Genomic DNA, 14,663 nt, shown 5'->3' with positions numbered 1-14,663 from the left:
TTTTTACAATTGGGGACAAAATGATGGTTTACTGATCCAGATTTTGACATTCTTTAATTTTGAATCTAGCAAATTTTTCTTATCAATTACCGAAGGAAAATACGGACTAAATTTCTAAATTTCCTAGCTTCATGCTCAAACTGACAGGGGAAACGGCAAATGCGTTTCCCATTTTGAAAACAAAAACAATGCAAACACATTTGAACTTAAGTTCTAAATGGCGGAAACAAATCACAGGATTAAAACAAAGTTAAAGGAAAGAAAAATCAAAACGTTAGTTAAGAACACAGTTTACCTTGGCTTTCCTGGAGCGTCAGAAGGGTTGCTGCAGAAAGGCTCTTGGTAAGTAGCCTCTGACAGATCTAGATCCAGCAAGGTGGACACAATCTCATCTCGGTTTGGGGGTGACATAAGGGGCTTTAGGATGTGAGCTCCCCCTGTACCCCGAAGTGGGTGGCTGCCATTTTTCAGCTGCGACAGCGAGCTGACTGACCTCGGGGAGCTGCTCGGCGTCGTTGTCAAGACATCATTTCCTTCCATGAAATCGCCGGTCGGGGAACCCAGGAGATCCACAAAAGATGTGGAATTTAACGGCAGTGGCAGAAACGGGTCAAAAGAACATAATGCGTATCTTCCTTCATCAAGGAAGCCTCTTTTACAAGGCTGAAGGTGGCTGATACCATTTACTTTGCTGAGGGAAGCCGTACTTTCCTTGTTTCTCGTAACCCTTGCGGCTGCCAGCTCCCTCCCACTGTCAGAATCCAGTAAAGATGCAGCCAGCTGCGTGGCAAGGCCTTCTTTGTTTTCCGAAGACGACTTATCGAAGAGGTCGGGGCTATTCGGGTGAGCCTTATGCCATTCGGAGCTGGGCTGGAGCTCCTCCCCAGAGCCAGGTACCCTGTCGGACACGTTCTCCACAGCCACAGGAGGGGCAGGGACAGGATCCTGGACCACATCGCTGAGGAACTTCTGGGGGAGATTCTTGTCGGCCAGCACAAACTGGCTGCCCATGTAGAGGCCGCAAAACTCCGTCTGACCTATGGCGTTGATGTCAAAGTTGTAGTTGTGCGGGAGTTCCGGGGATAAGCTGTCCTCGAAGGAGTAGCAGCTCTCGAAACCAGGGTCAGAATGAAAGATGGGGCTGCCGTCTGACACGGGAGGATCAGGCTGAACAGGTTCCTGTGTTTTTGCGTTCTTGCCTTTCCTGCTCCTCGGCTTCTTCTCCTTAGGGGCTTGAGGCTTGGGCTTCCTGGGTTTTCTGGGAGTTGATGAGGGAGCTCTTTTCGCCTTAGTGGGCTTACCGACAGGGTTGGGGGGACAGCTGCCAGGCTCTGTTGCACCGGGAGCACATTCAGAGGCTGTCCCTTCCAGCACCTTCTGTTGCCTCTTCTGAAGGAGCTCCTTCAAAACAGCAATGCCCGAGGGTGCCTCGGCAACTGTAGGCCACCCTTCTCCATTCTTGTAGTTGGACTGCAGTGGACAGTGGCTGGCCACTCCATCAGCATCTCCAGAACTAGACTTGGACTTCGATTTTATTTTAATAGGGGTGAACTGAGCTACTCCAAGACCTTCTCCCTTTTCTTTCTTTTTGTAAGGACGTCTTTTTGGTTTTGCTGGGGTCCTGCCATCAGAAGACTGCGTGGAGCTTCTGCAGTCTTCAGAGCTCAAAAGCAGGGGAAAAGGCACTTCTGCCTTGAATTCAGCTGGCGTCACTGTGAGGGGTGCTTGCTGTGAAGCCAGGAAAACATTTTGACAAGGGGTGTCCGAGTTGGTTCTATTACAAATAACCACGGGAGGAGAACAGGGAAGGCTTGTCCCGCTGGTCTGCTCAAAAGACAGAGGGCAACTGCTCTGAGAACTGACCAGATCAGGTACTAGCGATCCTCCCAAAACAATCTGTGAACCAGACTGTGAACCTGCCGAAGCCTGGGTAGGCTCATTGTTACCACACAAGTGAACAATTTGGTTTTGGGAGGGCTGTACTCTCATTGGACCAGACTTATCACAAACAACTTGACTCATTTCGGAATCGGAACATTTAGAGGCCTCAGACTTCTGTTCATTTTCCGGTAATAAAGACTGATTTGTCGAATTTGCAGCGCTTGGTGCACTAGACAGATCTCCACTTCCTTTGTCCGACATTGGTAGCTGTGAGGCAGGGAGATCGGCAGCTGAACATTCCTTGAGAGAGAGATCTTCTCCAGGAAAGAGAACTTGGGAACTATTGCAACCTCCACTGGAGGGGGGGTCGCTATTTTCTTCAGACTGCTTCTTTTTGCGAGGCTTTCTGATTTTTTTTATTTTGGTCGTGCCTTCCTCTTGGCTCCTATCAGGCGTTACGTCGGACTTCTTCTTCCGCCTCCTCTGAACTCCCGCGCCCGTTTTCCTTTTCGGCATTTCCTTTCTGCCAGATTCGTCTTCTGACTCCTTCCGGGGACCCTTACCCCGTCTCCTTTTCGGGCTGGAGGAAGCCACCTTCCTGGGTCTGCCGAGGCGACCCCTGCGAACCCCTCTTCCCGACAACTCCTCCCCAGGCTTCGGACACGAAGAGCCGGACGCTGGTTCACGCAAGGGGAAAGGGCCGAACGGCAGCTCTGTGGAAGTGGACTCTGTGTGTGGATCGCTGGGTGACCAGCACCGAGGCGGGGAGGCGTCTGTAGGGCTCGGCACTCTATCCGACAGATACCCTAACTTGGACATGACATCGACATACTCTGTGGAAAAGTCATTGGTCTCTTCATTATAGATGGGCAGGGGCGGGGGGAGTGTAGCCAAGGCCAGACGTTTCTTAGCAGACTTAGTCCTTCTTATCGTCCTAATTTGTCCACCTCTGGCTTTTGGGGAAATGGCGACTTTTTTCTTGGACGCCGAATTAATCTTGGCTTTCCTTTTCTGTGACCTTTTTGGCTTCGCTGGATAAATGGGATACTTCACCGCGGTGGACTCTGGAACCCTGGGCCAGAAATTCTTGAGCGGAGCCAGCTTTTCATACTGCTGTAGTCTTTCGGGGGTCAGTACAACCTGATCCTCCTCGGCGCTCACTTTGGCCATCTTAACAAGCATGTTCTTCTGCCCTTTAAATCTGTTAATGATGATATACTTGATGATAATCGGGGGCTCTCTCTTGGACATTTTTCGCCGCTTCTGATATTTGTATTCATGACAACTGAGAACACAACTGTCCTTCAGACTGTCTCTCGGGGCAAAAGCAGACTTGACTGGTTGATTGCTACTTGTACTGGACGGTTCCCCGTCCTCACTCTCATAGCTCACCTTCCGTTTTGCCCTCAGGGTGTACTTGCTGCCAGGTAAACCCAAGGGCTTGGCAGGTACTAGCTGTGCGTGACACTCTGGGAAATTCGACAGGGCGAGCCTGTTTTCTTCGCTCAAGGATTCTGCACAGCCCGCGACGCTAGGAACGGCCCTCACGGGATCCGCAGGGCTGTTCTCCGACGTCCCCTCCACCTCCCCACTCTTTCGGCAAGCGGCCTTCGACGACGTGAAGGCGGCTGCATCCTGACCATCGGCTCCTGGGCTTTCGACAGCGTGAACCCTGGACTTCTGACAAGACACACCAACTTTCTTTTTGCCTAACTTTAGCCTCGATCGGCGGTCGTCTTGGTCAAGTCTGCCAGCGCCTGGCTTGGTAAGACACTTGATAGATGGCCTATTGAGGCAGTTAGAGAGGATTACACTGGGGAAAAACTTGTAGTGAGCCTCCTGCTGAGTCATGATTGTCGTCTCAGTCTTGTTTTCTTGATAGTCTTCATACCTAATCTTCAGCTCCCCCATGTCGACCTCCCTGCTAGCTTTGCCTATTTCTCCCTCCTGTGGAGCCACAGGACCATCTCCGTCTGCCGGGTTTGGGATTGGATTGACCTTTTTAAGTAAAGCACTATTTGGACTGATATCATGTTCGGCTTTGGCAGGAGTGCTCCTCAATTCGGAGTAGCAGAGGGCAAATTTCCGGTGATTCTGAAGCACTGGGATATGACCCTTTTCCGAACTTTTAATGCTCATATATTTCTTCCTGTTCTTGCCATTTTCAAACGGGATGCCCTCTGGGTCAGGTTTGTTAAGGGTCATGCTCTTCTTTTCATAGGTGAAGATGGAAGGTATATCAATTTTATCAGCGTCTATCTGGAAGATTTCATTTTTGTTTGAGTTGTTTGAGCAGGGAACGGGATATTTGATGTTATACGTGCTTTCCTTGTTTATCTTGTACACCGGTGAGTCAGTTTTATTTTCCAGGATGGCGGAGCTTTTCGAAACAAAGTGCTTCTCTTTTGATTCTTCTGCATCTAGGGACAGGGCCTGGTGATGCTCTGGATGTTTGCACTCCAGCAGGATTTTAGCTGAGGAAGGAGGTTCTAGGGTGACAGTTTCATTCGGAAACGGGTTCCTCTTTCCAAGAATCTTGTCAGTGGCAGTCAAAGATGAATGTGTCCTGGAGCCTTTGTCATTTAATGACGTATCTGAAAAAAATGCCCCCAAAAATACTATTATTTCCTAAAACAAAAGAAAATGCTGTATGTTTTACAGAATATTTGACAATGCCTGACAATTTTTTTTTCTTTTTAATCTCTGCTTCATTAACATGTAAGACAATGCCAGAAAAAACAGTTAGGTACTAAAAACACAATTTCTTAGAAATTCTCTCCATCTTAACATTTCAATACTTTATCTTTGTTTCTTACACTTGTTACTCCCTGTAATCTTGAGGTGACTTCTTTTATTTCATGTGAAGTTTCACATCATGGTATTACATTGCTCAAGACTATTTCTGGTCTCTTAAAGTGGTCTCTCTACAGCCCCATAATAACCACAGTGCTTTACAGTGCAGTTCTGTCTCTTTTAATAGACTATTCTTTTGTATTTGTGAAATTTTCTAAACTATAAACACCTCAGTAGTTTGAAATGTTCTGTGTGCATTGTGTGAGAGCTTTGTGTGTGATATTAATTTGTGTTACAACTGCAGTGGATATGATATTAAAATGTTATAAATGTTGCATTTGTGATACAATCTCATGCTTTTGACCTAAAAATTAGTTTGGCAAAATGAGGATGTGTACCGTATATCAATATACTGTATACAACAGTTCTGAATCCTGACAGTGCTGTAATGTATAACAATATAGTCTGAGGACAAACTTGCTGATGTTGTTTGAACAACTTGGAATACATGTAAATGCATTTGAGTAACATTACAAACAGATTTTCTGTGTATAAGAATGCTTCAGTTGGAATATTCATAATGACAACACTGTGCTTTATATAAAAGTATATTTTATAACTGTATTTGTGCTTCTAGAACAAATCTTACAGCTGTACTATGTGTAAAGAGTGTAGCACAAGCATTACAAAGGCTGGAAGTGCATTCTATATCAGAAAGAATATGTTAACAAAAACTGAGAGAACCCATTTTTAACCTCGTGTTTTTCCTTCAAAAACCATACAGTCTACTGAAACTTTGGCAGTGACCAATTGAAAAAAAGAGAGATGCCTTAAGCACTATCCATTTCCTAAAGGCAAAATCTGTAGTGTAGAACCTGCCACATCCCCTGCTCTGATAGTGTCCCTATGACTGTCTCATGGCATTTCTCATTTAGGAAGCCAGTGTGGCAGAAACACAATTCTTATTTCAATGGTACTACTCTGGAGCTGGGGATTAATCACTAACAATGCAGTGCTACAGGATGGGATCTTTAAAGCAAAAGAAGAAAACTCTTTTTTTACAAAACAAAATTTAGTTTTACACTGCAAGGGTTTCACAAAAAGCAGCTTTCCTTCCTCATGTAATTTTTGTCAAAATAATCTTGTGTGTCCCAACTACAATTCCTGAACGCTAAGCCAATTCGTACACTCTAAATATCTCTGAGGGCCAGAAGAGGAAAGCCCTGGAAATCAATTTAACTGATGAACACTGTCAGATATACTGGAAAGTATTATATGGGTCACATGTCAGAAGAAAAACGTTTTTTTACAGTGATGTACTGAACACACCTCTGAAAATCCCTTAAAACCCACATCAACAAGTCAGAAGCATGGTACGATTCGCTTCATCCGCCTTTCTTCACTGAGAAGTGCACTTTCACTGTGGTCACTGATGTCACTGCTTTTTCCAGTCTCTTAAGTGACAATATTAAAAGAAAAAAGAGCAGAAAAAAGGCACAGCCTAGCAAGCCCGAACCCTACACAGTCATAAAAGGTTGCGACTATCTGGCAGGTATGTCCAGTTGTCACAGTTCAGACTGACGCAGGGGACCAGGCCAAACGGCAGCTGTAGCTTCTGCTCAGCATGCTTCCAGAAACAGCTGGCGCTGGTCCACGGGAGTGCCTCACCGCGGATACCGCCGCTCCTCACAGAATGTTACAGAGGAGGAGGAGGAGGCCGGCGTCCCCGCGGTCACTTCACCGGGAACCTCAGCATCACTCCCTGGCCCTGGGGGGCCCTGGCTTGAGATTTTCCTACGGATCTTTCTACTGGTTGGGTCCTGGATTGCGGCAGGCGACCCTGTCGGACCTCGTCTTGCATCGCGCCTGTCCTGCTTCGTTTCGGCTGTGCTTTGCGGGATGGAGAAAACGTATTGTACCGCTCGTTGGTCATCACGGCCTAGTGTTTCACGCATAGGAGGCTTTTCACTGAAAACAGCCTTGGCGAAATGGACAGCCCGGCAGGTGTTTATTTTTTACGGAGCAGTCTCGGAATAGTTGGGGAAATAAAATAGCACAGCTGGGTTTTAAAATTCAAGGAATTCACAATCCGTCAGCCAGAGGTGAATCCAAGATTCCTGAGAGGACCTTCTCAGAAGGTAAGATAAGATCACTTTATGGGCCGTATACAATTTCTTGCATTAGGAATTTGTCTTTTCACATACCCCAGCCTGCTCTCCATGAGACAGAGCACAGGGTCAGCTATTTATACGGCACCCCTGGAGCAGCTGGGGTTAAGGGCCTTGCTCAGGGGCCCAACGGAGTAGGATTCCTCTGCCGGCCGCGGGATTCGAACCGGCAACCTTCCAACCACAGGCGCAGATCCTTAGCCACAGAGCCACCACACCGCCCCCTTTTTTTTTTAAGATCATAAGGGCCAAATGTCCCTCTGTTTGTAACCTTTCTCACGTTGTTACCTTCTGCTTGACAACGGGCGAGCTGAGCCTCCACTCGGGCTCTCGGCACTCTTTCACGGCCTGCTCTGCTCACTCACCACTGTTTTCATCTGCAGCCCCGTCCAGCTGAGGGATGGACAGGCTGGCAAAGAGAGCGCTGTTCCCACTCCAGTCCATCTCCTCCTCCGAGGATTCCTGCTCCTCCTCGCTCGAGCTGTCGCCCCCATTCTTCCCGTAGAGCCTGAGACGCGCCAGGGAACAGACAAAATCACGTGACATTACACCGAGCAGCGCCAGCACCCCCGACCGCAGGAACGGTGAACCTGGTTCCGGCAGTTCGTTTGTGTGTCCATGTTGCTCGCTGTGCACAGGGCAAGGAGGGCATAAAACACAGCTGCTGGGATGCCAAACACAGTCCTGAGAAACCAAACAATGAAGTGTTATCATGCCATAAACTGGGTACTGGTGAATTCGTGATGACAGCTAACTGCATTTCCAAGGGAGATGCGTCAGTGTGAAATAAACACCAAGAACGTGTGAGATGTTGCAAACAAATAATACTATATAACGGCTGTGTCTAATATTTTGCTGATTTATGGGGGTGCAAGTTCTCCCTGATGTACATTTAATCGAATCTGACGTGCAACAGTAATGAGTTTGATACCAGCGATCTAGACTACTGGAAATATAAAGCCTATCCTCAAGCCTATTGTTTCAACAGCCTGGGATATTCCCTGGTTTTCTTACCATTGTGGACAACGGTATAAGCAAACAGAAATGGTCAATAGTGAATGCACTATTGTAGGCATCTTTCATCATGGCTGCATTAACAGAAATACGCTTTGGCTGTGCAGAATATTTTCATCCTCTGTATGAAAACATTACTTAAAGACAGAATATCACAGCAGCCATATCACCCTGCAACTCACAACTGGCAACCCACTGAAGCTAAGCAGGTGTGAGCCTGGTCAGTACCTGGATGGGAGACCTCCTGGGAAAAACTAAGGCTGCTGCTGGAAGAGGTGTTAGTGGGGCCAGCAGGGGGCGCTCACCCTGCCACCCATGTGGGTCCTAATGCCCCAGTATAGTGACGGGGACACTATACTGTAAACAGGCGCCGTCCTTTGGATGAGACGTAAAACCGAGGTCCTGACTCTGTGGTCATTAAAAATCCCAGGGCGTTTCTCGAAAAGAGTAGGGGTGTAACCCCGGCATCCTGGCCAAATTTCCTATTGGCCCTTACCAATCATGGCCTCCTAATAATCCCCCTCTATGAATTGGCTTTATTACTCTGCTCTCCTCCCCACTGATTGCTGATGCTGATGTGTGGTGACACATCACGTTCTGGCGCACTATGGCTAGGGCTGGGGCATCCAGGTGGGGCTGCACATTGGTGGTGGTGGAGGGGAGTCCCCATTACCTGTAAATCGCTTTGAGTGGAGTGTCCAGAAAAGCGCTATATAAGTGTAAGCAATTATTATTATTATATACAGCAGTTAATATGCCGTTTCACAGGTAGAATGGACGAATTGTTAATTGTAAACATTTGTATGCTCTATGCTGATTAATGACACAGCTCTCAGAGGCAGATGCTGAGCTTTTATCACCCAATCCCATGGTGTACAAGGCACAAACACGTGATAAAACCTTGCTACTTCAGAACACAATTGTGCATGTTCAACAGATTATGAGAAATTGAGACATTCAGCAATGTTATTTGAAGACCTATTTGCTTGTTTGTGTACAATAACAAAGGTACTGTACATATGACAGGATAGATTTAAAATGACATTATACAGTGAAAGCGAAAAGCTAGATTCAACTACTCACTAAAACTGGTACTTGTATTCATCCAAATTTAATGGAAGCAACAGTCAGTCACCTTTAAAAAACAGTCACTATTAGCTACCCCTAAAATGAAATCAAAGCTTACCAATATACAATTAAAATATTTTCTTCCACTCAAGTGGCGAAAACAGGGCAAAACAAGAAAGAAAACAAGAAAAAACAAAAAAGACGGGAGCTGTGTAAGAAGGTGTTACTCATGACAGAGTGTCCCTTTAAAGAGTATTTTGGTTCATTTCAGAAGCATTTATTTTGCTCAAAATTCTGAACTGTTCTCAAGCATATTCACAGCTGAGTTCACGGTTTCAACAGACCAAAACTCCCCCTCCTGCAGGATCACAGGGAGTTAAAAATGACACTTTTTAGGTTACGTATGTACTGAAAAGGCAGCACACCTGTTTACTGCATTAGTATTTGAACTGTTGTCAATTAAAATTGCAACATCAACTAAGACCCCACCTATTATCTTCAACTCACTGCACTTGGAAGTAAGACATTAAAAATGTAAAAGCCAACACAGGTTTTAGCATTTATTAGACTTGCAGGATCTGCGTCTGGGACTCAGACGATGTACAGTAGTACATCTCATGATTCAGATTCAGGTCACTGGCAGTTGTGAGAAAGGGTCTGATAAGCAATGTGTAAGTCCAAGATTGGTGTTGAAAAAGCATTCTTTAAAAATGCTATTTCTTGTTAATATCAAGTCTACTAACAAATGTTGTATTTACTTATTTAAGATATACTGTAGATTCATTTGGATTAAGGATGAGAGGTAACAACACTTTACACTTCAAAAATGATCATTTTAGATGTTTCAAGTAACCTTTTTGGTAACACTAATTCAAAAATTCCCCCAAACCATCATTTCTTTCTAGAAGTCAAAGTGGGTACTGTACAATCCCAAAGTGATTTGGTCCAGAATCCTAAATTCGAAGTGCATCTATAGCAGTCAGGTGTATTTGAAACAAAAGGAACACAAAACTATGCAAACAGTGTAGCTAGAAGTATTCTGGCATCAAGTGAAATGGGAAGATGGTTTAGAGAGATGTGAGATTTCTAAGGAAGATTTTCACCTGGCTGGCCTCAGACACTGGTAAGCTGGATCTGACTACAATGCTGGTATAAACTGTACAGTATATATTTATGGGAACTCAGACGTGAGCCGGGGCCGTGTAGTGCAGTACCTGTGTTTGGAACTGTGCTCCGGAATGTCGCTGTCCCATCTCTGTGACATCACCAGACTGAGCTCCGCCTCCTCCCTGGCCAGCTCAGGCCCCGCCTCCTCCTCATCGCTGTTGTAGTAGTGGCCGCGGCTCCCCGAGAGCTGCTGCTGGGAGGACTTCCTCGGCCTCTCCGCCCCCTGCCCGTCCTCCTCCAGGCCGGCCAGCAGGTCCACCAGCGCCAGGTCCTGACTGCTGTCTGCGGCACAAACGAAGCAGCGGGAGACGTGGAGCAGGGGCAATGCTTTTCCCGAAACGTCTCTGGTTAAAGCTAAGGTCATTACTGGTGACGAAGACGGACGGTGTTGATTATATAGCTGGGGCCGCCATTATTTTGACGTAGCGATGCCTATCGGAAATCACTGCAGCCGAGAAAAACAATATTAAGGCAGGAAAATGCCACCCGTTGCCATATCAGGAGAAACTTTAGGAGGCAAGCTAAATGTTTCTTTAAAAAATAAATAAATGCCGAAACATTTCAAGAGACTTGAAGGAAGATTTAACCAACCTTTTAACAGCTCACAAACGTCTGGAGGAAGATGCTGTTAAAAAGAAATCCAGCCTGACTGTATTCAAATGCCACGGGGCCAGTGCACGAGGAGAGAGGCACTCGGTGCCCTCAGGTGCTTAGCTGGCTGTCAATTACAGAGGTAGAGATGCAACAGTTTGAACAAGCACTACGATCAGCGCAAACCGTAACGTCCAAAAGAGAGCCTCCCTCCTGCAGCATCACACTCCCGAGACAGAACTTTCTCATACCTAGAATGGGGGACTGAATAAGTCTCTGAGACGACGACTGGAAAGCCTGACTGCTCTCCAGCAGGCTGAGAATGGCTTCCTCATCCACAATAGCGACTTCACTTTCACTAGCTGGGATTTTCTTGGGACCTGAAAGCAAGCACGATTGGGAGAAAAAACAGTGTCGTTTACTTCAACTAGAGGATGACCCATATGGAAATGGGAATGGTCAGCATGGATTAAGAGAAGGTAGATGCCTCACTAACTTGCTAGAGAACTTTCATCACAACCTGCATGGACATACACATAGAGCATACAATATGGTTTATTTAGATTTTATGAAGGATTTTTATAAAGTACCTCATAAGATCAATTGTCAAATTATATGAAGCAGGAATTAGGGGGGGCCTTTGTGTATTTGGATTGATATATAGTTAACAAAGTACAGATAAAGAGGAAAATGCTCATATCGGGGTGATGTAATTAGTGGGGTACCACAGGGATCTGTACTAGGAACACTGCTCTTCCCAATTTATACGATCAAGGTTCTGATATAGTTAGCAAACTAGTCAAGTTTATAGATTATATTAAAACAGCAGCAGCATAGGTGCAGCAAAACTGAAAAAGATTTAAATAAAATTCAAGCCTGGGCATACACTTGGTAGATGTTTAATGCAGTTACGTGCAAAATATTAAATGCAGGTAGCAAAACCAAATTAAATACAAAATGCAAAATGCTGATCTTGAAGAGGCCGCTTGAGTGTTTATGTTGGCACATCACTTATCTTCCAGAGAAAGTAAAGATTCTAGAGAATGCAAGAAAGCATGTAAAAGGCAAAATGTTAGGATGTATTGTTAAAAGCATACAACTTAAAGAAAGGGATGTTATGTTACAATTGAACAACACCAAAGTAAGACTCCATTTTGATAACTGTGCACATTTCTGGTCATGTCACAAGAAATATACAGTACAAAAAAGAGAAACCAGATATATTCCAGGGTTTAAAGGGATTTCCTACATTGACAGGCCAAAAGAGCTAAACCCTTTCAGCAGCATTTCTGTTCAACAGTGTTCGTCTTGAATTGAGAAGACGACAAGGTGACTTGACATGAATATTCAAAATCCTCAAAGGCACTGACAAAGCTAACCCCCAGAACTACTTCAGTAACAGCAGCAAATTACGAGCAAGTGGCCCATAAGTGGAAACTACATGGAAGTACATTTAAATCTGACAACAGGAGGCACCAGTTTGCTTCAAAGACTTGAGGGAATAGGGAAGAAGCAGTGATTTGTTCCATACTCCCAAAACCTATCCGATTCAATCACACGTTTAAACATCACGTTTAATGGGTTTGCCCTACATATAAAGATTTAAAAACAATAAATAATACAGAACAATAAAGCAGAAAAAGTGTGCATGTACTGCTATAACGATAATGCTATAATGGCTAATGTACTGCAGGGGAAAGGCAAAGGAATCAGGAATTCCAATGGCAGATGCCTTAGTCTTAAACTGCATATATACTGTACCAACATTGCACTAGCTAATCTAATTTCAGGTTACCCCATCACACTTTCGCACTGAAGGCCAGTTTTTAAGAACACCAGGCTCACAAGACACAAAAATCCATTACCCACCTGGCTGACTGTCTTTGTGAACTTCCACGAGGTTTGCTGGTGTGCACTGAAGGGCTTCAGGTGTCAAGAAATCTGAGTGCAGTGAAAGTTCAACAGGAAACATTTCAGGTTCCTCAGCGTCATCCACAGACTCTGAGAAAGACCTAGTCACACAGAGGCAAACGCGCCAAATTATACACTGTCGCCCGGCGGATCGCGGAGGTCATCGGCAAAGTAGGAGCGCTGCCCAGAAAGAGCGGCTCGCACAGTCGTGTTTTCAGAGCGTGGCTCTGCTAGAGAGTCAGGCAGAAGCAGTTGCCATGTGTGCAGTGTGTGCGCTCAGGAAGGATGAATGAAAGTCTGGAAGCCAGCCAGGACAATCTGGTCTCTTTCCAGCTGCACCTCTGCTGCTGAGTGACTATCAGCCAGGGTGACAAGCACGGCGGCTCTTTCTGCCTCAGCATCCTTGTCGTAATGCTACCCTTGCCCAGCGTCGCCTTAGAAAACATGAAAAGGTGTTTTATACTAGCACTGAGCCCAGACAGGGCATCCTGCTTCTGGAGGGATTTGTCAGCCCCTTGGTGTTCTAGTTCCAGTACAACTACACCATTAATCCCATGGCTCTCCTCCTGAATTTTCATTCATCCTTCTTGCCAATCAGAAAACAGTCCCAACAACATCCCTCTCATCCATGTTTTCCCACAAGAGAACTATCAAATTCTGAGGAAAAGGGAAGAATGAAAAGCTTTTGTAAAATTTTACTGTATTTTATTCTAAAAAAATGGAACCTAGCAGAGCACATTATGCGTGTGTACACACTCCTCTTCATTTTTATTCCAAACAGTAGTGATTTTACTATGCTGTAAGGTGCAGGATTCCCATGTCAATCTTTCAGCTAAGGTTTTCTGAATTAAAGCTTACGAGACATATAGATTATTAAATAATGCCTGAAGTCCCCTCACTCTGAAATCAGATCGGTAGTGTCAATACAATGCGCTGAGAGGAAATGCCAGTCAGCATCACTTGGTTTTCCAATTTGTATTTCTAGAAACATTTGTGCCAGAAGAAAATTTAACTGTGGGTTTTGTACATAGATCATTTTCTGTGCGCACACCCACAAAGCATAACGTAATTATGGGTTTAACCATGAGGAAAAAAAGAGACACCAAAAACAGAGATTATAGAGGACACAGCAGTTGCTTAAAAAAATAACAAATCTTTTGCATTAAAATGTTGTCACAAGATTTCTACTTTTCGTGATTTAAAGGCTAATTGTCTTCCATTTTAAAATTCAGTTGAAGAACATGTTCGTAACAAGCGGAGTGACACCTGTCTTGTTCAGTAAGATACAGCATATAGAAGAAGAAAGATACTTCTGCGAGACGCTTGCTAGCTATTTTCATTGTAGTTCGTAGGAAATAAAACAATGTAATTTTAAAGAGAATCGGGGTTTATTTTCTCTCCAGCATGGAAACACATAAACGAAATTGCAGGGATAATCACTATGTAGAGCTGGGTTTTAGCTTTTCAGCAAGTGTCACAGCGCCACTGACAGTAAAACACTGCCAAGTCACAGTGGCTCCACTGCGATGCTGCAGCAATGAACCAGAAAATATTGGATTAAACTCACACAAAAAACTGCTTACTAAAAGGAACGCCAATTAATCTTCTAGGGAAACAGCAATGTGAGATTTAAGAAAGCAAAAATGGGTCAACAGCTGAAGGGAAAGAATCTTGGACAAAGCAAAGATTAGGCACTTGCCTAAATACAGGCCTGTAGTATTCTCCTGTGGACAGAACATCTGACAAACTGGAATTTGAGTTTGGGAATATGTAACAGCTTAATTTTCCAGCACTTAGAACCGAGAATTACCATAATTCACGCATGAAAGTTAACAGACAGCCCTTAGCTGACAATAGGTCAGTTTCCAAAACTGCTGAAGTCTAATAAAAGTCTACAAAAGCAAAGGGAATCTGGTACAGCATTATCGGCATTCCAAAAGAAGCAAACATTTTAGTACAGGGCGAAGACGGCAAAAGGCTTCAAAACGACCTCGCCTCTCATGTGACAATCTGTTCAGGCAGAGAACCATGCTTTTAGCTTATGGTTCATTACAAGATTCCTCATCAGCT

The 14,663-nt window shown here is 44.8% G+C and overlaps 1 protein-coding gene across 1 annotated transcript in view; it reads right to left on the bottom strand.

The window, feature by feature from the left end:
* rev3l (REV3 like, DNA directed polymerase zeta catalytic subunit) overlaps positions 1-14,663 on the bottom strand; it is a 100,114-nt gene that overhangs the window by 29,718 nt on the left and 55,733 nt on the right. The window contains exons 9-13 of the mRNA XM_088905423.1: positions 12,552-12,694; positions 10,934-11,062; positions 10,139-10,373; positions 7,208-7,350; positions 296-4,475 (exon numbers count right to left, since the gene is read on the bottom strand). Coding sequence (XP_088761549.1) covers positions 296-4,475; positions 7,208-7,350; positions 10,139-10,373; positions 10,934-11,062; positions 12,552-12,694 — 4,830 coding nt within the window. The remainder of the gene's footprint in view (positions 1-295; positions 4,476-7,207; positions 7,351-10,138; positions 10,374-10,933; positions 11,063-12,551; positions 12,695-14,663) is intronic.

Source organism: Atractosteus spatula, chromosome 2 (genome assembly GCF_055471065.1).
Source record: "Atractosteus spatula isolate fAtrSpa1 chromosome 2, fAtrSpa1.hap1, whole genome shotgun sequence".
NCBI classification, from domain to species: Eukaryota; Metazoa; Chordata; class Actinopteri; order Semionotiformes; family Lepisosteidae; genus Atractosteus; species Atractosteus spatula.
The sequence above is the reverse complement of the archived record's forward strand: the minus strand, read 5'-3'. Positions and strand labels throughout refer to the sequence as shown.